The sequence below is a fragment of the Dipodomys spectabilis genome, unplaced genomic scaffold (assembly GCF_019054845.1).
Source record: "Dipodomys spectabilis isolate Male_0828 unplaced genomic scaffold, ASM1905484v1 ptg000059l, whole genome shotgun sequence".
NCBI lineage: Eukaryota > Metazoa > Chordata > Mammalia > Rodentia > Heteromyidae > Dipodomys > Dipodomys spectabilis.
In genome coordinates this window covers 4,706,431-4,733,950 of record NW_024870736.1, presented here as the reverse complement: position 1 = coordinate 4,733,950, position 27,520 = coordinate 4,706,431, and the positions used below count along the sequence as shown (strand labels likewise).

Genomic DNA, 27,520 nt, shown 5'->3' with positions numbered 1-27,520 from the left:
TTCTTTTTTTTTTAATTGTGAAAATACTGTACAGAGGGGTTACAATTACATGGGCAAGGTAATGAGTACATTTCTTACCAAGCATTTTTGCCTCCTCCTTTGTTTCTCCTTCCCATCCCTTCCCATTCTCCCCCCCCATTACCCACCCCCTCAGCCCTGGCCAAAGTTGTAAAGTTTGTTTTTCAACATAACTTGTACATCTCATTGTTGCAATGGGTCCACCTGTATCCCTACTTAAATGATCTGTTTTTCAAACATATAAATTTATTTCAATTATGCAAATTGCTTTAGGACTCTAATCTTGATTATAAAAGCGAGTTGGAATTTATGATTTTTGGTAGGAGAAGACAAGAGGATTAAGAAAAGAAATATAGTTGGGGTATATTTGATCAACATACATCATATGAATGTTTTAAACATCACAATGAAACCCTTTGTACAATTAATCTATGCTAATAAAATTATAAAAATATTTTTCTAACTTTTCAAAAAAGACTACAACATTCTAGTTCAATTAGCAAATACCGTATCACTTGTTCAATGCAGAAAAAATGTGGTACCTTGTACAAAACTTGAGTTAAAACTCATTCTCTAAGAACTCCATGCAAAACTAAGTCACAAGGGAAATGAGTCAGTAAGCAGTGCCTATAACAATGATGCTTGCTTTGCAATGCCCACATCATTTCTAGAACATGCCACTTTCAAGGTATACTGATACAGAAAGTCTTAGTAAAACCACATTATTTCTAGTAGTTCTTTAGCATTCAAAGCGAGCCAAAGTAGCAAACTTATACAAAGTCATGCTGACCCCCACAACTTGGATGTACTAAAAGCCAGATGCTACTTGCAGATGAAAGTACCTTGAAGTACCTCAGTCCTCTTCCTTCTTCTCAGCTACTTTTGTGAATAATACTCCAAAGCCTAGCTGTCCTTTCAATGTTCTTCTAACTTATGCCATGTTTCTCCATCTCCTTTTCCCCGTAAATTCATCTTCTGTAACTCAAGTGGCTCTTGAAATCCCCTTCTTCCAAGAAGTCCCCATGACTTGTTGGAAGAGTAGTCCTTGAACTCCCTCATTTGCATGTGGGGTTTTTATACCACTACCCACCATTCTCTTAGCCATAAAAGCCATTAAAGGAACCTGCATGTTCCTATGTTGCTAGAGGTGCTTTCCTGGAGCTGTGTCCCCAGTGGAAGGATGGCAGAAAGTATGTTCATCTGGGAAGAAGAAGTGGGAGGTGATGAGGTAAGAAGTCAGGAGAGCCAGAAGCTGTGAGTTCAAACAGAGGTCCTACAGCCTCAGAAGTCACCCTCTCCACGATCACATCTCATCTGCTAAATGAAGACAGGAGTAGGCCTAGCCTTTGAGGTTGTCCTATGTTGTTGTGAGGCTCAAATGAGGTAAGGTAGTACAAATGGCGAGGCCCCAACCAACAGAATCAGCAGGATACTTAATAAATATTGCCTAACAATGACACAACAAAATATAGGGTAAGCCAGAACTGAAGTATTTATTTTGAGTGTTAAAATTAGACATATAGTTATATAGATAATGAAAATGTTAAAATAAAGATATTCATGGAAAAATGTTAACTAAGTTATGGGGAAGACAAATATTTTATTGGCTGAACATGATGCATCAGATTAAAACAACACAAACATTCAAGATTGCAGTTTTGTAATGTAATGCCACTGAGCTAGGTAAAATGGTTAACACACACGGGGTAGACAATATTATGCATACTGCTTAATGGCTTCTTCAAATACATTTGTAAAAGATTAATGAACTGATGGTGCCAGAGCAACATTCTTCCAGCTGTGCAGCAAGACACTTCAAAGTGTAAGAAGTGGAGAGAAGGTAAGCTGCCAGAGGGGAAGGAGCAACTAGCAGTAGACAGCAGTGCTAGCTGCCCCATGAGCCTAGCTTATTGTTTTAGGCCACACTGAAGACTGTGCTACTTTAGCAGTGCTTGGGAGTGTGAAGCCTCTGGCATCCACCCTGTGTCACACGTAACACACAGGTCCTCCTTGGGGAGCTGCAGTATAGACAACAAATGACACATATCAAGGGTGAGAACAAAAAGCTACAATTGCACTAGGAAAAATGACAGTAAAATCCAGAGCATTAGGTATCTTAAAACACACCTAAATGAAGCTTTCAAAATCCTTTCCTATATCGGAAACTGCTGAGATTCCATCCTAATAAATGAGATGCTTGAGAAACACTTTCAATCACCATATACCACTTCCATAATATACTCCTTCAAGAAGTCCTTCCTGAAGCTCTCCCCTTGCAGCATTCAGATAAGAGAAAAATCCTACTGGGTTGAATCCAACCAAAAATGGCCAAAAATAACAATGAAAAGCTTGGGTAATTCAAATATGATCATTTTGGGTCAAATTAAACATATACCAGCATTGTTTCCTTTGGGTGGTGAAGGGATTAGAAACAGAGTGCTTTATATACCAAATACCTTTAGGGCATTTAAGAAAAGTGAATAGGGCTGGGAAGGTGGCCTAGTGGTAGTGTTCACCTAGCACGCATGAAGCCGTAAGTTTGATTCCTCAGTACCACATAAATAGAAAAAGCCAGAAGTGGCACTGTGGCTCAATCATAGGGCGCTAGCTTTGAGCAAAAAGCTCAGGGACAATGTCCAGGCTCTGAGTTCAAGCTCCAGAACTGGCCAAAAAAAAAAGAAAGAAAGAAAAGAAAAGTGAATAGTCTTAATGCTTGTTATCTTTCTGAACTGTTCTTCTTTTGCAGGCATTTATGTTTTCATCATGGTGGAAGAAGCAGCTTGGAAGCAGGTGAGTTGCAAGTGCATGCTGCTCTTAAACTTGTTCAGCAATTCTTCCAGCAGCCTGCAGGGAGGAGACATTGTTTTACAGCCTGACAGGGAGAGTGCCCTAGCAACTAACAGAGCGGGAGCTGGCTGCTCAGCATTGCCTTCTGTTTGCTGTTTTAGAATGAAGCTGCAAATGTCATTATCTAAGGGTTTTAGCTCAATAAAACATAGACAGACATCAAAGATGCTAGTAAAAAGGAATTTCTGCTGGGCGCTGGTGGCTTATGTCTGTAATCCTAGCTACTCAGGGAGGCTGAGATCTAAGGATCACGGTTTGAAGCCAGGCTGGGCAGAAAAGTCCATGAGACTCTTATCTCCAATTTAAAAAAGCCGGAAGTGGCACTATGGCTCAAGTGGTAAAGAGCTATCCCTTAGTGAAAGGAGCTCAGGGACAGTGCCCAGGCCCAGAGTTCAAGCCCCAGGATTGGCCAAAAAAGGGGGGGATTTCTTAATATGCAAATCTATTCCAATATTTTATTATTTTATTTTATTTTAGGTCAGTTGTAGGACTTGAACTCTGGGCCTGGGCGATGTCCCTCAGCTCTTCAGCTCAAGGCGAGCGCTCTACCACTTGAGCCACAGTGCCACTTTCGGTTTTCTGGTGGTTAATTGGAGATAAAAGTCTCATGGACTTTCCTGCCTGGGCTGGCTCTGAACCATGATCCTCAGGTCTCTGCCTCCTGAGTAGCTAGGATTATAGGCATGAGCCACTGGTGCCCAGCTATTCCTATACCTTAAAATTCCCTTTTTGTCTTCTTCCTTTAGATTGAGACCTTCCAAAAACAGGATTAATACTTTGGCTTTAAAAACTTTATTCTGAAAAACTAATGAATATTAAAATTCATTATGTGTTGCATGTCTATGTGTGTACATGTCTGTGTGTGCCTGTATGTGTGCACATGAGTCATACTGGGGCTTGAGCTCTTGTTCAGCTTTTTCTCAGCTGATGTTCTACCACTTGAGCCACACTTTCAGCCTGGATTTTTTTTTTTTTTTGGTCGGTTGTGGGGCTCGAACTCTGGGCCTGGGCGCTGTCCCTCAGCTCTTCAGCTCAAGGTGAGCGCTTTACCACTTGAGCTACAGCGCCACTTCCAGTTTTCTGGTGGTTTATTGGAGATAGGAGTCTCACGGTCTCTCCTGCCCCGGCTGGCTTTGATCCTCGATCATTAGCTCTCAGCCTCCTGAGTAGCTAGGATTACAGGCGTGAGCTACCAGCGCCCAGCCTCAGCCAGGATTTTTATTGGCTAATTGGAGATAAGGGTCTCATATACCTTTCTACCTGGGATGTCTTTGAATCTCAATCCTCAGATCTTAGACTCTTGAATAGCTAGGATTACTGGTATAAGCCACAGGCACTCAGCTTAAAACTCACTCTTTTGGTCAGTTCTGCGAATGCTGACAAACACATACAGTAAAACAGCTCCATACCAGAAGACAAGATAGTCCACCACCTGAAATGTGGTCTGCTCCTCCTTCTCCCAATCCCAGTTAACTCTCAGTGCTATTGGTAATTTCATCTCATGAGTCATTCTCAGGACCTCTTTGTGCTATGGGTTCCCACAACATTTACCTCTTCTAGGTCAGGGAGCTGAGCACCCTGGGTTTCCCACAGTCCCCTAATCACTTGTATGTGGATGGATCAATCACATGCAAATGTGGACAGACTTCAGTTATACCTGGTGAAGAAGCAGAGTTTCCACTACCACAGCTGAGGCCAGACTGGGCAATTATGAGCATTTGCCTGGCCTCAATTTGCTCTCAGGTCAAAATTTCCTGTTATATGAACAGTAAAATTTAAATGCAGGCCAGGCACCAGTGGCTCATGCCTGTAATCCTAGCTATTCAGAAGGCTGAGATCTGAGGATCATGGTTCTAAGCCAGCCCGGGCAGGAAAGTCCATGAGACTCTTATTTCCAATAAACCACCAGGAAACAGAAAGTGGTGCTGTAGCTCAAGTGGCAGAGTACTAGCCTTGAGCTGAAGAGCTGCGGGACAGCATCCAGGCTCAGAGTTCAAGCCCCATGACTACCCTGTCCCTAAAAAAATTAAATGCAGATTGAGATCAAATTTAAAATGCAGGTTGAGATAATTAATATGGCAGTAATGAAGTATATATAGGTTTATGTGTGCAGACTGATTCTTTTAATACTTTATATTTTGCAGAGGAAAAATGTACATCACTGAGCTAGTCAAAACAATCACTGAAGCTGGGCATCAGTAGCTCATGCCTGTAATCCTAGCTACACAGGAGGCTGAGATTTGAGGATCATGGTTCAAAGCCAGCCTGGGCAGGAAAGTCCATGAGATTCTTATCCTCAATAAAACCACTAGAAAACTGGAAGTGGCACTGTGACTCAAGTGGTAGAGCACTCGCCTTGAGCTGAAGAGCACAGGGTCAATGCCCAAGCCCAGAGTTCAAGCCCCACGACCCTCCCCCCCCCCCAAAAAAAAAAAAAAAAAACGAAATAACAAAATCACTGAGACCTGTTCTCTTTTTATGCTTTCTGCTTAAATATAGAAGCCAAAGTTTTTTTTAAAAAGTGCCATTTCTCCATAAATAGAAGTCACTGTTACTTTTATTTCATTTTTAATTTTTTTTTTTTTTTTTTGTCGGTCGTGGGGCTTGAACTCTGGGCCTGGGCGCTGTCCCTCAGTCTCACGGTCTCTCCTGCCCGGGCTGGCTTTGAACCGCGATCCTCAGATCTTAGCCTCCTGAGTAGCTAGGATTACGGGCGTGAACCACCAGCGCCCGGCTCATTTTTAAATTTTTATTGTAGAAGTGATGTACAGAGGGCTTACAGTTAGTCAGGTAATGAGTATATTTCATTTTGAACAGTGTCACCTCTTCCTTCCTTTCTTCCTTGTTTTTTCCCTTCCCAACCATCAGCCCCGCCGGTTGCACAGCTAAGTTTCAACAGTGTCTAGTGAGTATCACTGCTACTTTGCTCACCCTTTGTCCCACCTTTTCTGTGCTCCCTCTTATCTTCCCCCAAACAGATTAACTTGCATATAAGACAAAACATAATAAAAGAGAGGGAAAAAACCACAACCAAAACAAAGAGTAAAATAACAAAAAAGAAATCTTGTTTCCATTTCTTGGAGTTCATTTTGATAAACACCATTTTATATGCCTTTGTCATCCTCTCCTAAGAATATCTTCCTTTAATCTCACTGTGTAATGTTTAGAGTCCTGCTTATCATGTCTAGGTGTAATCTTTTTGTTTTTTACCATGTATTGTGTTTTGTGGATTTATAGGCACCTTCTAATTACTATAAATGAGGGAAACTCAAACTTGGAAAAAAATTATTAAGAGAAGCCAGACTCATTGTTACTTTAAAAAGTCTTAAGTAAAAAATAAAAAATAAAACAAAACCTTATTCAACACATCTATTTGGCTCCTGAGGATAGCACTTAGCACTTACTTTTTATCTGCTCCGCTTGCTAGCTGAGGCAGGGCTTCCAAGGCCTGTTTAAAACTAGATCTAGAATACAAAACATAGTGACATTCAGGCCTACTGTTCCCAGCTTATTATAGTTAATGAGGATCACTAAAACAATTCTAAAATATATTTTAAATAGAAAGAAACAATATAAGCCAGTATAGCAAATAGTAATCTGAGAAAAAGTAAAAGTGAAAAACAAAAAAAGTAAAAGTAAAAGTAAGGCTATGGTAAGGCAGACAACCTTTGAAAGTTAGGACCAGAAAGATTCAGACAGGAAGTGAAATGTGATCTGACTGAAAGGATGTTACTGGAAAAAGAGATGAGTTTGTGTAGATGTGTTTAATTCATTTTTTTTTCTTTTCAAAACAAATTATAGATAAAGCAACTAGCAGGAGAGGAAGGAAACTAAATAGGAATGGATATGTACTACACATAGGAATGTATATAGCTTACTGTATATAATATTATAGTATAAAATAGTAATTATAGTATAATAATCTCATGTTGTATGGTATATTCTTACACATTAGGATGTTTAATGTTGACATAGATAGGGTCTCATTTACAGAAAGATTTTTGTATAATTGAATATGGTCCTTTTGGGATTTAACTATTTAAAATCTGTAGGATATGCAGTATCATTTCTCTATATAAAAGAGGCAAAAGGAATGAACTCAAAGACCAAGAGTTAGTGTGGCTCAAGTGGTACAGTGCTAGCCCTTGAGTACAAAGAGGCTAGGGATAGTGTGCAGACTGAGTTCAAACCCCACAACCAACCAAAAAAAGAAAAGACCACTTTTTAATGTGATTTGCCTTAGTAAGTAGTATATATCAGAAAAAATTATGGTACCAAATGAAAAGCACATTAGGAAAGGTTATTTGATAATAACTCATCCTGCTCACTAAATAGAAGTCTGAATTATTTTTGTTGTTGTTGTTGTTGTCTTAGGCCTTGAACTCAATGCCTAGCAACTGCCTCCGAGCTCTTTTGCTAAAGATTAGCGCTCAACCACTTTGAGCCACAGTACTACTTTCTAGTTTTCTGGTGGTTAATTGGAGATGAGTCTCATGGATTTTCCTGCCAAGGCTGGCTGGGATCCTCATATCTCAGCCTCCTGGTAGCTAGTACAAGTGTGACAACAAAGATATCTATACTGTAAAAACACTTTTTATCAATCTACTAGGAAATGAAATTTTGAGCAACATTTTTCTATCTAGGGGTCGATGTCACAGTATCATGTAAAGAGAATGTAAAGTGCCAATAGTTATGAAAATGGGCACAGATATACTTTGCTTATCTCAGAGAGAGGCAGGCATAGAGTGGATGGGGACCAGGGCATGTTGGAACACTTGGTTGCCTTCAGTATAACATTAGCTCTCCTAAGTTTTAAAGTAGGAGAATATTGCCAATAACTCTAGCACTACCTTGTTTCTTATAAAGCTTTCCTTAATAAATCAGAAGAAATATGATCCTACACTGTCCTTTATGTTCATCATAACAAAAATGGCAATGAAGATGAAGACCAAGATTCTAAACTTAAGGTTTTAGAGAGTGACAACATGTTTTGTTATTTAATCTCCTTAAAACTGCCTGGAAAGTACTGCAGTTAGTCCATCTCTAATGTGAAAGTCTGAAATTTTATATGCTTCAAAATCTGAAACTTTTTGAGCATAATATGATGTCACAAGTGGAAAGTTCCACACCAAACAAAATTACGGTGTGGACTGAAACATGAATGAATTGTATATACAGACTTGGCTCCATCTCCAAAACATATCATTATGTATTACAAATATTCCAAAATAAAAAAAAAACTGAAATCCAACAGACTTTTGGTCCTGAGCATTCCAGATAAAGGATACAGCCTGTATTACCTTCGTTTTATAGCTGAGGGACTCAGGCCAAAAGATTGAGCTCATGAAGGAAACAGGTATGTATACCAAGTAGCTGTGAACTGGGTGCTTCCTGTCTCCTGCATGTACTTTGTGCAGGAAAATGATAGCTTGAAAAGGTGTGACTAAATGAGAAACGTGGAAGCCATATGGAAATGGCTTCTTGTAACCATGAGAAATAGGAATGAGAAGCACAGTTCATTTATTAGGAAAAAAATATTTTATAAGGTCTTTTTTTGTAATGATAATAAGAACAATGACATAAACTATGTTATCAAATGCTAGAAATGAAGATGTGTACTGCAGGATGTCCTGTTTGTATACTACTTACTTCTCATGCACATTAACATTATAACCCAGTATTTTCTTGGAGATATTGTGAATGTGGTAAACAATTTTGTATAGGCAAATAGTAATTCTGTTTCACTTTACCTATGATAGGAAATCCTGACTTTCATTCAAAACAGTTAAAAATTATCAGCAAATTTCCACTACTAAATTCTACAGAGAAACCACAAGGTTTCCTTTCATGCTGATATTTACAACAATTGTACTGTCCTTCTAGTCTGCTATGAACAAACTATCACTCAATTCTTTTTCTCTTTTTTTTTAAAAGGAAATATGTAATGCTGCCATATTACTTAGGAGACTAGATTAATAAAAACAATGTGTATTAAACCTCATTTCTTTATGTTGTGCTACAGAAACTGATTTTTAGAGTCCTGGCTTATTGTAAGCTTGTGCCCTTTAGCTAAAAACAACTGCACAGACTATCAACTTTACCACACACAAATTTATGAGCATTTGCTCTGATTACTTACCTTTATAATACACTAAAAAAAGCATCTTTATCTTTATACAATACTTAGACCAAGAGTATATGGTACTTACTTGCTTTCAGTTGTCAGGTAAATGGCTACAGTGTCCCTCAGAGCACAGATTTCAAGTCTCGCCTAAAGATGAAAAAGAGTAACGAAAGGAAAATATGTCAATTATCAAATATACACAAGGACTGAGTGGAACAGTCTCTAGCCTATAACTGTAGGTCAGGGTAGACATATACCATCTTGGTTGGAACAGACTTTCAAAAAAAGAGACCGATGATATCAGCTATGAAAAAAATCTCTATTTATTTAAAATTAACTTATAGTCAAGTAAGACTATATACAGCAGAAAGCTACAAATATTACTATGAGAAGGACAAATGGTATAATGCTTTTCCAACAATCTATCTAACTAGCAATTTGCCTTTTAATCTGGCTCTTAGAGGAAGGAAACTCTGAAGCACTGGCCCTGAGAGGCCTCTGTCCTACAGTGGAGGAGGTGTGTTCTCACAGCTATGCTCCTTTCAAGTTTACACTGAGCTCTACAGATTCAATGTAAAGCCCTATTAAGATCATAAAATTCATATGGAAATTAAGAAACACAGAAGAGCCGCTTTCTGGGTTAAATGTTAATTACCAAGCTACAATGGTCATGTTAGTGCAGCACTAGCACATGGACAGATATATAGACCAAAGGTATAGAACTCAAGAGTCCAGCTCTTACAGTTATGATCAATTAATTTTCAACAAGAGTGTCAGGAATATGCAATGGGGAAAGAAGAATCTTGTCAACAAATGATACTAGAACTAATGAATATTCCACACAGAAAAGAATGAACATGGAACCCTTTATTTTAGTAAATGTCCATGACCTTGACAAGCCTTCAAAGATTTAATGCCAAACATACAAACACGGAAAATAAAAATAAACTGGACCTCATCAAAACTAAAAACTACTGGGATAAAATAGATACAATTAAAAAAGCAAAAAGACAACTCACAGAATTAAGATATTATTTCACAACCACTATGATGGTTACAATCAATAAGAAACTGAAACCTTATAAAACAGTATAGCCACTTAGAAAGACAGTCTAGCAGTTGCTCAGATTAAATACAGTAATAACCATATGCACTAGCCATTCCTCATTGGGGTATACACTAAGAGTAATAAAAACATGTCCATCAAATGGGATTGCATGAAATTGCAGAGCTTCTGCATGACAAAGGACATAGCTAGCAAGATTAATAGAAAGCCCACGGATTGGGAGAAGATCTTCACTAGCCTTACAACAGACAAGGGTCTCATATCTAAAATATACCGGGAATTCAAAAAATTAAATCCCCACACAACAAATCCTCAAAGAAACAACTGCCCAATAAATAAGTGGGCTAAAGACTTAAAGAGAAACTTCTTTGAAGAGGAAAGAAGGATGGCTAATAGACATGTGAAGAAATGCTTAACCTCTCTAGCCATAAAAGAAATGCAAATCAAAACAACACTGAGGTAACACCTCACCCCAGTTAGAATGGCAAAAATCAAGAACTCTAATAACAACAGATGCTGGAGGGGATGTGGCCAGAAGGGAACCCTACTGCATTGTTGGTGGGAGTGTAAACTTGTTCAACCACTTTGGAAAGCAGTATGGAGGTTCCTCAAAAGACTCCACATAGAGCTCCCCTATGACCCAGCAATCCCACTTTTGGGCATTTACCCAAATGCTCACAAACAAGGCCACACTAAAGCTACCAGCACGACTATGTTTATTGCAGCATTATTTACCATAGCTAAGATATGGAACCAACCCAAATGCCCCTCAGTAGATGGAATGGATAAAAAAAAATGTGGTATATATACACAATGGAATTCTATGCCTCCATCAGAAAGAATGACATTGCCCCATTTGTTAGGAAATGGAAAGACTTGCAAAAAATTATATTAAGTGAAGTAAGCCAGGCCCAAAGAAACTTAGGTCCCATGGTTTCCCTTATTTGCAATAACTAGTATATGTCCCAGTCAAGCAGAAAAGGTCAGATAAGTTGATGTTAGGGAAATGAACCCTAAGATATGTATTCAAATGTTTTTTTTTTCTTTTTTTTTTAATTTTATTTTATTTTATTTGAGAACATACTGTACAGAGGGGTTACAATTACATGGGCAGGATAATGCATACATTTCTTACCAAGCATTGCAGCCTCCTCCTTTGTTTACCCTTGACCTCCCTTCCCAGCCTCCCCCCTCCCCCCCACCCAATCATACCTCCCCTTCCCCCCCCTACACCGACATTGTAAAGCTGGTTTTGACATGACATTTTGTACTTCTCATTGTTGCAACAGGTCCACCTGAATCCTTAAACGATTTGTTTGTCCCCATCTCCTCCACATGTTATACGGACATCAAATATAGTGAAAGCGGGGGTTACACTGTGGGGGAGGGACATACAAAGCAACAAAGAAATAATCTTATGAATGCGTTAGAAACACATGCATGAAAGAAACAAAAACATTAAAATACATATTTGAGGGTTCGTTTTCCTAACCAAATGTTTTTTTTTCTTTCAGGTGATTGTTTCTAACACATTTATAAGATTATTTCTTTGTTGCTTTGTATGTCCCTCCCCCATGTATAACCCCTGCTTTCACTGTATTTGAGGTTGGTATAATTTGTGGAGGGGAAGGGAAAAAACAAATTGTTTAAATAGGAATACAGGTGGATCCATTGCAACAATAATATGTACAAGTCATTATGTGGAAAAATGAACTTTACAACTATGGTGGGGGGGGGGGAGGAGGATTGAGTGAGGGGGCGGGAGGAGGATGGGAAGGAATGGGAAGGGGAAACAAAGGAGGAGGCTACAATGCTTGATAAGAAATGTACTCATTATCTTGCCCATGTAATTTTAACCCCTCTGTATAGTATTTTCACAATTTAAAAAAAAAAACATGTCCATATAAAAATTTGTATAGGAATGCTCAGAAAGGCATTTTTTTATATCAGCCATAAAAGTGGAAAAAATCCAAATGCCCATTATCTGTTATACAGATGGTGTATATTATTTATATTATATATAATATACATACATACCCATATACATATATATGCATATATATTTATGCAAAAGAATATTATTTATATAAAAATACAGTACAATAGACCCTTGGTATCCATGGGTATATGGCTGCAAGGAAACCAACACTGATGACAAACGGCAAATGTTCAGGATGCTCAGAATTCAGTACTGAATGAATGTTTTATTCTTTTCCCAATAATGTCACCCAACTTCTACTAAAAACGATTTCTTTCAACAAATCCTAAAATTTTATCATTTAGGCTAAACAACCTTTATATTGCTTTTGGAGTACAATTTACTTTTCAGGAGGTAGATTTTCTCAAAACTCAGGATTTGTAATATTTAGAATATCAGACAACAATTGAAGTACAAAATATGACCAGATAAGATGAAATTAAGTGAAATGAACCCCAAGAAAGGGACACAAGTGGTTTTTTCTTTCTGGCTATTGTTTCTAACCTATTTATAAGGTACCATGTGTTTTTTTTTTTGTTGCTTTGTATGTTCCTCCCCCACGGTATAACCCCTGTTTTCACTGTATTTGATGTCGGTATAATTTGGGGAGGGGAGGGGAAAAAACAAAATTTTTAAGTAGGGATACAGGTTGACCCATTGTAACAATGAGATGTATAAGCTCCTATGTTGACAAACAAACTTTACAGTTTGAGGGGGGGGGATGTAGTTGTGGAAGTGGGAGGGAAGGGATGGTAGGGGAAAAACAGAGGAAAAGGCAACAATGATTGATAAGAAATGTACTCTCATTACCTTGCTCAGGTAAGTGTAACCCCTCTGTACAGTATTTTCACAATAAAAAACATTAAAAAAAGATAACATGGGCTTGACTGAGATCTTCTCTACTTCAACTGAGTAATGCAAGGGACGCACAGGAATTAAAATTGTTTGGTTTTGAAATTTCTTTGGATTTTTAAAAATGCTTCTTTCTGACCATGCTTGGTTGAAACCACATGTAATAAATCTGTGACTAAGACATGCTTGTGGTACTAGTACATGGCATAACATAGTGGAATATGGAAGCACCATAACAAGAAAAAGAAGCCAGTCAGAAAAGACCATATTGGCATGGTTCCATTTGTATTAAAATTTCAGAATAGATAACAGAATAGGTAGCCGTCAGCTGGTGGTTGTCATAGTGGGGAAGTGTGTTGAAAGAAGATGACTAGTGTGAATGCTAATGGGGTTGGAGTTCCTTAGATCGATGAAGTGTTGTTTCTAAAGACTGATTATGATAATGACTGAACATCTTTGTGGATATACTGAACATCCTTGAATTTTGTACTTTATATATTGCAGTAAAAAGTGTAAAGTATTATGTCATATATCTGCTCAAAAAAATAAAGAGCTAATCCAAAGCCTTCATTTCCATGTGAATTGAAGATATATGACCTAGCTAGGCACTGGTGGTTCATGCCTGTAATCTCAGCTACTCATGAGGCTGACATCTGAGGATCATGGTTTGAAGCCAGCCCAGGTAGGAAAATCCATGAAATTCTTATCTCTAATTAACCATCACAAAGCTGGAAGTGAAGGCATGGCTCAAATGACAGCACCAGCCTTGAATGAAAAAGCTAAGGGAAGAGTGCCCAGGCCTTGAGTTTAAGCCCTAGTGATGGCACCAAACAAATAAATGAACAAATTAAAAAAAAATGTAACCTGATATCCAGAAGAACCACAGATGGATAAGATCTGTATCCATTTACTGTATTCTCTGACACAAGTACCCATGGTGAGAGTAATGGACTATAGAATACTTATATAAACTGCCCTATTCTTAGAAGCATATTAACATAAAACACTGACCAAAAGGCACAACTAGTTCTTTACATGTCAGTTAATTAGAAATTCTGTAAGCTACCTAGATAAAAGTTGATTTGTATCAGTTTATTCAGTGACTTTCAGTTTGGAAAGCAGTTGTTTGGCTTCATTTTCAGTGCACTTTAGAAATGTAAAATTATTTGTAATTAGAAAGTTTAATGTACGACAATTTCAGCTTCTATTGCTTTATGTTCTTGTAAATGTAAAAACAGACATAATAGGAGAATACCAAAGAGAAAAATAAGGTGGAAGTTTTAGTTGAATATTTTTAGAAGGCAGATTAAATAGCTACAAAATTAATCTTCAGATGAATTGATTTTATTCAATCAGTTTTAAGGTATTTCAAGTAAACTATGAACTTTGCCAATTATAAAAACTTAGTTTACTTATAAACTGTAAGTCAGAAAATGACAAACTAAAAGATTGCTAAATGTACTGGCCTTCCTCATTCAATGTGCTCTCATAAGGTTCCAGAGACTGGCACTTTGGAAAGTGACAAATATGAACCTGCAGACACTCTCAGATACCTGTGTCAGAGAAGGTTCTAATAGTCATTCTCAAAAGGAACACATAATAGGAGTTCAGCTCAAACAAACATTTTCAAAACAGTCCCTAAGCGGGATCGAAATATTGCAGACTTCAGTTTAGGCAGTTACTCTTAACAAGCACTCTTGATAGTGTACATCAAGTAAACTCCACTTTAGTCTGTATCTCTTCCCAATGTCTGCCTGCTAGATCTGAGGGGTTTAGCCTACAGGTAAATGAGTTACAGAGGTAATGTATGAAGAGTGTGAACCACCAAGGTTGATAGAGCAATCTTTTTTTTCATTTAGCTTCATCATTACACTATGTATACTATTGATCTTCAGTGATGAGACCATTATAATAATCAACCTTTCAACTTAATATATAAATCAAAGTGTTGATGAAAATTAAAAAAATTTGGTGGCAAATGGAAATGCAGCATAAATTTTTGTAATAGATTTCTCTAACTAAATAACAAATGTTTCCCATTCCTTTTCTCCTCCACTATTTTACTATGAAAAATTTCCAACATATTGACTTTGAAAAATTTTACAGTAACTACTCACAGGCTCTGTCATTAATATTTACTTGAATGTGTCACGTAACTATCACCATTCCGTCACACACAGTTTAATTAGACTATACATGCCAGTTGTGCTTTTCTTTTGGCAGTAGTGACTTCACCCTTGCTAGGCAAGGGTTCTTATCACTTGAGCCATGGCCCCAGCACTTTTGCTTTTGTTTGTTTTCATATGGGCATCTCACTTTGTTTGCCTAGGATAGCCTCTAACCATGATTCTTTTACTTTATCTCTTATGTAGCTAGGAGGTTTGCCTTGTTTTTGAAAAAGGTCTTGCTTGTCCCTGGTCTAACCTCAAATCACAAACCTCTTATCTTTGTCTCCCAAGCAGCTAGGATTACAGGTGAGTGCCACTGTGGTTGGCATTAGTTATTTCTTTTTATTTAGAGTTTACATTTCACACAACTGCCACAATCTCAAGGTCTTCTAGGAGTGCTTTAGCCAGTGTACATACCTATGTGGTGGAAAGCCATATCAAAGTATACAACCTCCTTCACATACTTTCAAATTAAAACTAGGCACCCAAAAGAAACCACTATTTCTACCAGAGTAGTTGTTTATACTAGAACTTGCATGTATGAATCTACACAGCACACATATATTTTGTGAAAAGCTTTTAATGTATAAACTTCCCAAGATGCCTCTATATTTTCAGTAGTTTGTCCTTTTATTAATAGCGAAAAACATTTGCTTAGGTGATTATATGGCAGTTTATTTTATTTATAGACAATTGGAGGGTTTTCAGGTTGGACTATTATGAATAAGATTGCCCTGTATTCTTTTTTTTTTTTAAATTGTGAAAATACCCTACAGAGGAGTTACAATTACATTGGCATGCCCTGTATTCTTGTAAGTGGTTTTCCTTCCTTCTCTCTCTCCTCCTACCCACCTCCCTCCCTTTCCTTCCCTCCCTCCTTCCCTTCTCCCTCCCTTCCCTTCCCTTCCTTCTTTCCTTTGAGGGTACATTTTCAGTTCTAGCCATCATGAAGATTCAAATAGCTGGGTCACAGAGTATGTGTATGTTTAGTTCTAAAAGAAACAAAAGCATTTCCACCAAATTGAACTATTTTACTTCCCCAATTGCATGTGAGTTCCATTTCTTGTATGTTCTTGACAATTTGGTATTGTCGATCTTTAAGTTTCTTTATCTTGATGTCCAAATGACATCATATTTCCATGTTACTTTTCATTTTCCTGACCTTCCTTTCCTGTGCTGATTGGCCAACTTCATTGCTTTCAAAACCTACTTACATGCATGCTAGATGTGCTGACATTGAGGAATTCCTGGAGTTGTTTATTTTTCCCAATTACTATTTTCTCTATTCTTCGACTGGATAATTTCCATTGGTTTACAAGCTAAGTGACTTTTTCCTGTATCCTTTATATACTGCTATACTCATCTACTAGATTAAAAAAGTTATATATTGTATTTTCCACTCAGGTTGTTGTTTTTCAAATGATTTCTATTTCATGGCTGAGAACTTAATTTTTGATTCATTATAAGTATATCTCCTTTCCATCACTGGTCATAACTCTAGGTCTGCTATATCCAAACACTGGGTCATCTTGAGGTTGGGCTCAGTTGACTATCTTTATTATGTGGGCAGTGGTTTCCTGTTTTATTTGTCTATTTTCATAAAATTTCAGTTACTTTTAAATTTATATCCTGGACTCTGTGAATATGTTTGGAGATTCTAGACTGTTACATGCCCCTATAGAATGCTGACCTTTTGCTTTGCTTGTTTTAGCATGTAATTACATTATTTGGATCCATACTGAACAATAGTTCTGGCTCTAAGATAGCAGTGCCATGCTTACTTCTGTTCCTGTAGCCTTAGCCAGTCTAGAGACATGTCTTATGAGCCAGCCAAAGAGTTGAGGTAGTGAGTATGTATCAGATCTTATGGTGCCTACTTTCTACTCTCTGGATATTTTTTTCACTTTTCTATAGTTGAACTTCCCTGGAGCCTATGGTTTAAACCAGAAAGATAGCAAGCTCTGTATTCTGGTACAGGTGCTATTTCCTCTAGAACTTGTTCACTCACTGACTCACTCTCTGGGTCTCCAGATAGTGTTTTTGTTTTGTTTTGAATTTTAATAAAAATGTTACTCAAGGCTGCAGGTGTTATCTGTGGAAGGTAGGTAGCCAGAGTCCCAGGCATTTCTGTCTACCATTGTGGTAAAGCTCCAACCCCATTATTTTAAAAACACAACCCCAATGTTCTTTGTATACAAATAGCTCACAGGTAGGAAATCACTCTTTTATTTTCCTGAACACCTAGATTCTTACCAGTTTACTTTACATGTGTACTAAGAATCAACTAGTCTAAAAAAGTTTTATTATAAAATTTAAATAACTAGGATATAGGCTAATGGAACATGAGTACAATGAGACAGCTACTGGTAGTTTAAATGTACATTATATTCAATGCTTTGGTGATACTTACTAAAGTTATTACAAATTTCCTATGTGTGGGGGGAACTGGGAAATTTTATGTGAAATTGAATATAGTAAAGTACAACATGTTTTTAAAAAAAATCACAATGTTATTGAAAGAATCTGCATTTAGATAATGTTTATAAGACCATGGTTTTACTCTACTTCTAAGTCTGGAATAGAAACTTTAGAACACTGTGGTTATGGTTCATGCAAGAAAGATGATACACGTCTGCCCTAAAATCAAAAACCAGTCTGTACATTGTAAAATGGTAAGTATACTTATATATTTTAAATAAAAATAAAAATTTAACACAGATTTGAATAATTTTGCTACCTGTAATGCTCCATTTTTGCTGAAGGATGAGACACACTGCATCAGTCTACTCAGCTCTTCAGAAACTGCTTCTACCACCTTAGACAGGACTCGTGGCACCAATTCTTTGGAAATAGTGAACACCTGATGTAAGGTTTAAAGTAAAAAGAAACACTGAATTATGGGGATTTTTTTATCATACTTAAATTTAATAAATTTATTAAATTTATTAAAAAGAAGTAGCATATAAAACTTATATGTAGATTTTCTAAGTCATATTTTTAAAAGGCCAAAGTTATGAATGAAAAATAGACATAAATTTCAATTATATTAACTGATCAGTGAAGTTTTTTTTTTTTTACTTCTTTTATTGTGAAAATACTGTACAGAGGGGTTACAATTACATGGGCAAGATAATGAGTACATTTCTTATCAAGCATTGTAGCCTCCTCTTTTGTTTCCCCTCCCCATCGTTCCCCCCCCAACCCCCCCAATCCTCCTCGCCCCTCCCTTCCCCCACCCAAAGTTGTAAAGTTCGTTTTCGACATAACAACTTGTACATCTCATTGATGCAATGGGTCCACCTGTATCCCTATTTAAACGATTAGTGACAAGTTTTTTTTAAAATACATTATTAAAAATAAAAATTTAAAAGGTATTGTTGATGTTGACCAACTGAAAATTGTTTTGAAGATTTCCTTTTATTGGCCTCTCAAAGGAAATAAATATAATTTCTAAAGAAGAGATTAGAAAAATATACTACAGATAGTTATTTTGCCACAATTAAGAAAAATAACGAGCTGCTGAGGCTGAGGTGGTACATTCTGGTCATCCCAGCTACTTAAGAAGATGAAATCAGGGGATTAGCTAAGCCCAAGAGCTGGAGGCCAGGCTGACCAACAAAGTGAGACTTTGTCTCTTAAAAACAAAACAAAAAAACTTGTGTCAGACTGTCCTTAGAATATTTCAAAGCCCTTCACACTGAGTTGCAACTCTGTACTGGAAAAGGTCTCTAGTTTTATGCTATACTAAATACATTATTTTCTTTTATTTGTTCAACATAGAACATTATTTTCAAACTTTAACATTCAACACTTTTAAACTGAGAGATACTATACTTGGGCTTACCAAAACATTTTACTCTCCTGATTTATAACCTAAAGTAAATGATGTTTTATTTCTAGCTTTTGCTTTTTTTCTTTTGATTGAGTCACTAGTATTAATTAAATCATCACCAACCCAAACATAACTGAATTGCTCAAAAAAAAATTCTGACAATTTAAGAACATGTGACAAACATTAGGAGTACAATGATACTTTTAGTCATTGATCTAAACTGAAAGAGGACTTGAAAACCAGCTATTTATAATCTCAGGTTACTGACAATGGCCATCAGCTAATCTGCCTTAACACAAATCAACAAGGTCACTGATTATATGCAATTGGAATGTTCCAGCACTGATTATGTCAAGTATACTCAGATTTTAACAATACTACCATTTTTATATTCCTGATAAAAGCCACAATTAAATACTATTCCTAATTATAAAGAGGTCTGTAGGAGTTAAATGTCATAAAAACCATTTTTATAGAGAAATTTGCTTCCTTTTTTACTAAGAAATGAAAATTATAGCATACTAAATAAAGTGTGCTCAAATTACTTCAAACTTAGGAAATAGGTGGCAATTTCTTTATTATCTTTACTGTTCTTTAGCTTTTCAACTTCACCACAATAGCCTCAGTGTCTCTGGATGGAGAAGCAGGATAAGCCTAGAGGAACGTATCTGGAACATAAGCTGAGAGGTACTTAGGCAAAAGTAGTAATCACTTAATGGTAACAGCTTCACTCTGCCCTATTTTATCTGGTTTCCCATCAATCTGTGGGTTAAATGTTGGCAAAGCAATGAGTAATGGACTAAGAAATCACTGGGTGAAAATGGGTCATCGTTGTGGTGAGAGTGGTTGGTAGCTGTGGTACCCTTTGTGGCAGCTTAATGTTCCCAAAAAGGGTCATCTTCCCAGGATGTTTAGAAAAGATGTTAGCATGAAACTTCAGGTGATAATGCTTCAGGGAAAACATGTTTATGCACAAAACAATAAGTTCCTAAGCCAACACTATTGATAAGAAATTACACATCTACTTCTTTTTGACTTCAGCTACCCTGAAAGCCTGTCTTTCCAGCAAGTTTCTAACTTTTCTGGAATCCCCACAATATATGCAACAGGAAAGACACACCAAAGCTTATTTGTAGTCTGGCTAAAAGAGGATAATAAAAATTTCCATCTTTAGAGGTAAAACCTCCTTCCATTCTATTTTTTGGTACCTTCCAAATATTACTGAATTATCATGAAAAAAAACTTGTACATAGTGTCTAGTGAGTACCACTTCTGCATTTGTTCATGCTTTGTCCCACCATTTCTGTGTTCATACCCTCAGTCACCCTTCCCAGAGACAGATAAATGAACAAACAAGACAAAAAGGAAAATGAAATGTTGAAAATGAACTATACAACAGTGGGTGTGGATAGGAGGGAAAAACTGGGAGAGGAAAGGAGTGACATTGTTCATCCCTTATCTGACTATGTAACTGAAACTCATCTGATTGATCACCTTTATAATATAATAATTAAAATACAAGGAGAAAAAAAGAAAAAAAACCTGTACAATTCTGAAGCAGGGGATAGTAATTGAGTTTGCCTTTTTTTCCTCTCGTTTTCCTTTTTAGTTATCCTCCTTTCTTAGGAACAGTTAATAACAGCTTACCTCTGCATGCACAGCAATTATATTCACTAATGCTTCTTTTAAGTAATTTCTGACACCTGAAATGGAGATGAGGAAGAAACAGGTATTTAGTGAGAGCAGAGCCAGCCTCTTTCCTGCTGGAATTAGCATAGGCTGTGCTGTGCCTCGAGATCCTGAGTGGGGAGAAACAGAAAGCAGCAGCAGCACTACCACCACTATCTGTTTCCTTTTGAGAATCAAATGGTTGACAGGACTGTTTTCATACAGATCAAACAAAGGTTAAATTGGGAATTTCCTTAAATGCTGATTATAAGCTATTAGTCAACTTACTTCAAAAATAAAATTCAAAAATGCCTTTCTATTTCTTCATGAATATATATCAATAGCAGACAAACTCAATGAACAGAAGGATGATTTTTAACAAAACTTCATAAAATGTACATTAGGTATCATAGCCTATTACTTCCAAAGGTAAAAGAACGACAATTCTGAACTGAAGGTATCACTTTGAGGAGAAACCTCTCAGAAACAAACACTGATCTGATTCTGTAAAGCAAGTTAAGCACTGTATAAATGATTTTCGATTATAGCTCCAGAAACAATGAGCATGCCTTCACTCAATAGCACCCAGAAGATGTATGAGTGCTGAGGTTAAGGCCACATTTTACAAGCAAACCTCAGTTTCAACACCTACTAGCTGTGGATTTTGGAGAGAAGGCCTGAGTCTTAGTCTACTCCTCTGTCAAATGGTTATAAAAATCGTGACACTGCAGAGGATGAAAGGAGCAATGCTTGTCTTCTCTGACCTCTGAATGTTCCATTAGAGTTTCATCACCAATATCTTGCATATAAAATAAGAAAATGCTATTTTTGCAAAACCACATATACTTGCATAAATACATTATTAAGCATAGACTTACAACATTGCCCCTCCTTTCGCTTAATTAGCAAAGTTGAGAAAGACCATAAAATATAATCAAGTTTTTGGATGGGCACCTTCAGACTCTAAATATACAACTGGCTTTGGATTCTGTCACGTATGATAATATATAAGAAAGTATAGGGGCTAATTATGTATATATGTACGTTTTTAGACATGAATAACAATGTTGATGGGATACTTGAAAATTCTGAGTGAAGAATTATAAATATAATACAGATATGAACTGCTTCTTTCTGAGAAAAGGGAAATTACAACAGAATAAGTATTATATGGGAGGACAGAAGAACATAAAAGCCTATATAATATGCTGATAAATGAAAGTAAAACTAATTTAGAGACTGGAGCAGCTTTCTTCACATTAGAGGAGAGTAACACTGACTGGCTTCCTGCTGTTGTACAGCTCATAGATGTACCCTCTGGCCCGAGTCTGATCACTGTCTCAGATCTAGGGTCTTTTAACTGCAATTCTATGGAAGGTCTGTTCATGTACATTCATCTACATTCACTAAAACATAGGCATAATATTAAGCCCATGATGAGTGTAAGAAACTAAAAGAAGAAAATGCAGGGCTCAGAATGTGACTTAGTGGTAGAGTGCTTGCCTAGCATGCATGAAGCCTTGGGTTTGATTCCTCAGTACCACATGAATAGAAAAAAAAAGGCGCAAGTGGTGCTGTGGCTCAAGTGTTAGAATGTTAGCCTTGAGCAAAAAAAGCTCAGGGACAGTGTCCAGGTCCTGAGTTCAAATCCCAGGTCTGGCCAAAAAAAAAAAAAAATGCAATAGCCTCTGTCCTAAGGAAATTAGGATCCCATCAATTGCTACTATAAGAACAAAAGTCAGGGTCCACCGGTATCCCTATTTAAATGGTTTGTTTTTGCCCTTCCCCGCTTGTATTTGATGTTGGTATAATTTGTGGAGGGGAAGGGAAAAAACAAACCATTTAAATAGGGATACAGGTGGACCCATTGCAACAATGAGATGTACAAGTCCTTATGTTGAAAAATGAACTTTACAACTTTGGCTGGGCTGAGGGGAGGAGGGGTTGATGGGATGGGATGGGATGGGATGGGATGGGATGGGAAGGGATGGGAAGGGGAAACAAAGGAGGAGACAACAATGCTTGATAAGAAATGTACTCATTACCTTGTCCATGTAATTGTAACCCCTCTGTACGGTATTTTCACAATAAAAAAATTTTTTTAAAAAGTACAAAAGTCAGGAGAGTTTGGATTCTCACAATGTTCTAGCAATGGTGAACAAAAATTTAAGGGTGGTTTGTAATTTTTAAAACTGTTCTATATAAATAAAGAATGGGGCCAGAGTGCTAACTAAAAAGCTAAAAATGAGACTTAGAACTAAGCAAGAGGGTGGAGTGGGAGTAGGGGGAGGGAAAGGAGAAAAATAAGGGAAAGGGTAATAAGTTTGACAAGAAATGTACTTATTACTTAACTAATGTAAGGTAACTGTAACCCCTCTGTACATCACCTTGACAAAAAAAAGAATTAAGCAAGAAAATGTCATGCTCAGTGGCAGACTGCTATGAACTTAACTCCTTTCTGACTCTGATATAAAAAAAAAAAAAAATCATTTCCTGTAACAGCTATTAGACTAATTATTACTAATAAAACACACATTAAAACACACTAATAAAAACACACATTTAAGTTAGCCAACATAATAACAGCAAGTAATAACAGCAAGAATACTTTTGACCAGAAGAACCGTATTTCTGCAAAAAAAACATTTTGTTTATAAATGTATTTGTGTTGTATCAAGGAAAAATCTACAAATTAGAGCAGCTTAGAAACTCTTCCCAAACTGAGTAAGTAGCATATGCATTTGAGGCAAAGTATAACAAACAAATTATACTAAAATTCCACCTTCCAGAGTACTTTGTGTGAAACTGCACAGAGTTGTGACAGATAGTTCATGATAGTTCACCACAATTATATTGTTATATTGGATACTGCATTTGGGCTATTTGCTACCATTGTGTAGCTTATGTGCTTGTTCAGTATTCTTTTCTACTTAAAAGAACCTTACTTTAACATGAGCAACAGTCTTACAGGTTGTAGCAGGCAAATGTAGACAGCATGAGTTTAAGACAGAGAAAATAACATGCCTTCTAGCCAAGTATTTATATCCTGTCTACAAACTATAGTCCCTGACATACATTTTGCTCCTTCCTGATAATTCAGTAGTATTTGAAAGGTACTAAGAAAATAGAATGGAAGGAAGTTTTTCCTCTGAAGATAGAAATTTCTGACAAAAATAGCTTCCTATTTTGGGCTGACCACCACAGGTTTCACATGGGTAATAATAAGAAGCAAGGAGGCATGTACAAATTTTATTTCTTCGAGATTTCACCTCTATGAAAAAAAAACAAAAGGGAAGAATTGATTTTCAGAATTTCTCCCCACAAAACAAGTAATAATACCAGAAAAAAAGGAAAGGGAAATCATTTGGTCCCCATGACAGACAGACATAGTGATCCTACTATGTCAGGCAATGAAGATCACAAAGGCTTTGTGACACTGATCTCTGAAAAAAGGTCCCTGGGCTTGAGGTAGAGCTTAGTAAAGCTGTTTTAACCTCCCAAAGCAATATGAGTCCTAGTTATAATTAAATAACTAGGTGGGACACACCTGTGTAACTCCACCACTTAAGAGGCTGAGGTAGGAGGAGCTCAAGTTCCAGGTTAACATGACCAGTATGGCAAGACATTCTCTCAAAGAATAAAAAAAGGTAAAATGTAAAAATCAATCACTTGTTCCTTTCCAGAAGGTATCTATTATGCTAAACAAAGCATTTTTATAAAACTGACTATTCAAGTTATGTTATTTTCCTTCTAAGGAAGTGACTAACAGTTCTCCTTCAGTCAGTTAATGTAAATTTACTAGATCCCACTACATTCTAGACACCATTAGATAGCTGCCAGAGGGATATTTTTTTGTGGGTCATGGGGCTTGAACTCAGGGCCTGGGTGTTGTCCCTGAGCTCTTTTGCTCAAGGATAGTGCTCTACCACTTTGAGCCTCAGTGCCACTTCTGGTTTTCTGGTGGTTAATTGGAGATAAAAGTCTCATGGACTTTCCTGCCTGGACTGGCTTTGAACCATGATCCTCAGATTTCAGCCTCCTGAGTTGCTAGATTACAAGTGTGAGCCACAGATGCCAGGCCAAAATGGTATTTTTCGATTTGGGGAATGGAGGAGGTGCAATGACTGGCTTTAGACACCGGTTCTCTCTTCCCTCGTACTGTATGTGGCTCACCTCCTCTTAGAGTGCTGGGTCCTCTCTCCCACTGTAATAGCTACACATTTGTCTGTGTAATTAATTACCTGAGTAACCCCTACTTCTTCTACTGGGCTGCAAAGTATAAGCATAGGGATCCAAGCATCATCTTCCTTACATTTTTAAACCCAGAACCTATGACAATGGCTATAGTAATGAATGAAAAAGAAAAAGAAGGTAAATATGTCTGTCTTGCATACCACTGAGTTCTTAGAGCTAAACATTAAGTGCCTCTGTTAATGTGAAAAGAAAATGTTTTCTGAAAAAGCATCTGTTACTTCTCACCAACTGTAGGAAAGCAGAAGTTCCTCTGAGAGTATGTGTAAAAAGCCATTTGAAAAATACAATTTGAGTAAAGTAAGTATAAGCAGAGTAGAATGTTGCTAAGGTTAAATCAGTTTTCCAAATTAACTTTATTTTTCTAGCTGTGTTTCTAAACTAACAGCTAATTGCAAACAGTAAACCAGTAAAGTGTTTGTTGAATGCTACATGCTAGATATTTAGAAAGATGAAGATGTATAACATAGTGGACATGTGTTACAAAAACTAGATTCTAGCTTGCACTTAAAGCGTAGTAGAGTATAAAATGCCAAATACATGGAGTAGACACCATTAGGGAAGCAACTATCAATGTGATGGCATGCACAGAAAAAAAAAAGGCAAACTAACTTGTTTCTTGGAAGTGTAAAAATGTGCCACATTATTATGCTATAGTAATAAGTATGGCTTTTAGAAAGGTTACCCACAGATTAAACCCCCACAAACTTTCCATGTTATTGAAGTGAGGGAATGGGAAACAGTGTCTAAGCATTTATAATATATGTAACTTCTCTATTGTCTGAATATGAAATTAGAATGTGTCATGATATTTGACCAAAAAAGTGCCCCCACCCACACAATATCAACCCAGACTATCACTTAGCAATTAATCTAGTAGCCTTGTGTGGAAATTCCCCATGGAGACAACAAAGCTCATCTCTACTTTGAGTAAGGACATGTTGGCTGCTATGTGCACATTGAGCTTCCTGTAAATCAGCAGTACAACTTAACATTTTCAACAGAAGAACCAGCTTTCAATAATCAAAACAGAAGAGCAGCTTCCTTGCTCAGTTTTTTTTTTCTTCTGTTAATCAAGTAGGGAAGTCACATGAATTTGGAAAGGCACGTCACTAAAAATATTTACTATTTACTATCATATATGGTGGACGTTGTTCCAGGTGCTGAGGATATGGTAGTAGCTACAGGGACACATCTTCAGATCCTTTCCTCACAGGGCTTACATTTGTGTGAGAAGATACCAGGCTTAATACCATCAAGGTCCATCTTGCACATGGGAGAGAAGAACTATGAGTTGCCCCTAAACAGTATAAAAAAGTGATTGCATAATATAAAATTGTTCACCTGAACAATGACAGGGTTTCTACTTAATGACAAAATTGAGCACCACTAGTGCAAAAATGGTGCCAGTACTTGTTAAAAGGATATCAGTGTTCTGCATGTGTCTATCTCATGGGAATAATTTTTAGTAATAACTTTTGCATAGTAGATAAAAAGTACACAGCTGTTTACTGGAATGTTGTTCTGGTTTAAATCATAACTTGGAAAATCAATTAACTTGAGTTTCAGGTTGTCCTTAATATATGGAAAATGACTTGCAAAGTGTACAGACAAATTTGATTCTTCTTAATAATTTGGACAAACTACTAAGCAGACTGCTATGGTAAAGTGTCTAAATTAATTAACAGAATATTAAACATTTTTGATTGATCAAGGCTTTGTTCTTAATTCTTTATTTTGAAATTTTAAAAAGTCTCAGAAAAGAAATGACAAAAGACAAGAACAATTTACACAATAATAAAAGTTCAATTAACTCTTTTTATTCCTTCCACTAGAAGTAATTATAGACAGCCTACTGTATATTCTTATATTAGATTTTATACTATAAATAAAATATTTTTCTAAGAAATAAAGTTACACTATACAATTTCTTCTTGAAACTTAACTATTCCATAACACAACCATTATTTTAGTAAAAGATAGTCTTTATATTTAGAGCAGTTACTTTCTCAGTAAAGTTCAGCAAAAGATAAAGATATACCATTAACTCTGCTACTACGCAACAGTCTCCTAACTATTACCTTCAGTAACACTTCATACACACACCAAAGATCAGTCACTCTTGTAACTGGCCATTCTATAGGTTTTGATAGATGTATAGCAGCATATACCCACCATTATAGTGTCACACAGTGTTTTCACTGCCCTAAAAATGTTACATGCTGTGCTTATTCATCCTCTTTCACTAACTCCTTGAAATCACTGTCCTCATAATCTTGCCTTTTCTAGAAAGAAAGAATCATACAGTTAAAATCATACACTATAAATGAAGTCTTCTGGATTGGTCTCTTACATTGCAACATGAATTGAAGATCCCTCCATGTCTTTTCATGACTTGCCAGCTCATCTTTACTTTTGTATAAATCTAGATATAATTAGCTTATCTGTTCATTTGCCTACTGAAGGACTTAAGTGCTTTCAAGTTCCAGCAATTATGAATGAAGTTGCAGGTTTTTGTCTGGATCTAAATTTTTAGATTCTTTGGGTAAATACAAAATAATGTCACTGCTAGATCTTACAATGAAAATATGTTTAATTTTGTTAAGCAACTGCCAAGTGTGTTCTGAACTGGATGAAACATTTAGTATTCCACTGGCAAAGAAGAGTTCCTGTTCCTCTTCCCAGCATTTGGGTGTTGTCAGAATTTTAGACTTGG

General features: G+C 36.7%; 1 protein-coding gene across 2 annotated transcripts in view; it reads right to left on the bottom strand.

Moving 5' to 3' along the window:
- Window positions 1–2,648: 2,648 nt before the first annotated feature.
- Window positions 2,649–27,520, bottom strand: part of Exoc2 (exocyst complex component 2) — a 193,583-nt gene continuing 168,711 nt past the window's right edge. For both annotated transcript variants that reach the window (XM_042680324.1, XM_042680325.1), the window contains 5 exons: window positions 20,533–20,588; window positions 17,791–17,913; window positions 9,075–9,136; window positions 6,270–6,329; window positions 2,649–2,862 (listed from right to left, as the gene is read on the bottom strand). In XM_042680324.1, the coding sequence (XP_042536258.1) occupies window positions 2,769–2,862; window positions 6,270–6,329; window positions 9,075–9,136; window positions 17,791–17,913; window positions 20,533–20,588 (395 nt within the window). In that variant the 3' untranslated portion in view covers window positions 2,649–2,768. The remainder of the gene's footprint in view (window positions 2,863–6,269; window positions 6,330–9,074; window positions 9,137–17,790; window positions 17,914–20,532; window positions 20,589–27,520) is intronic.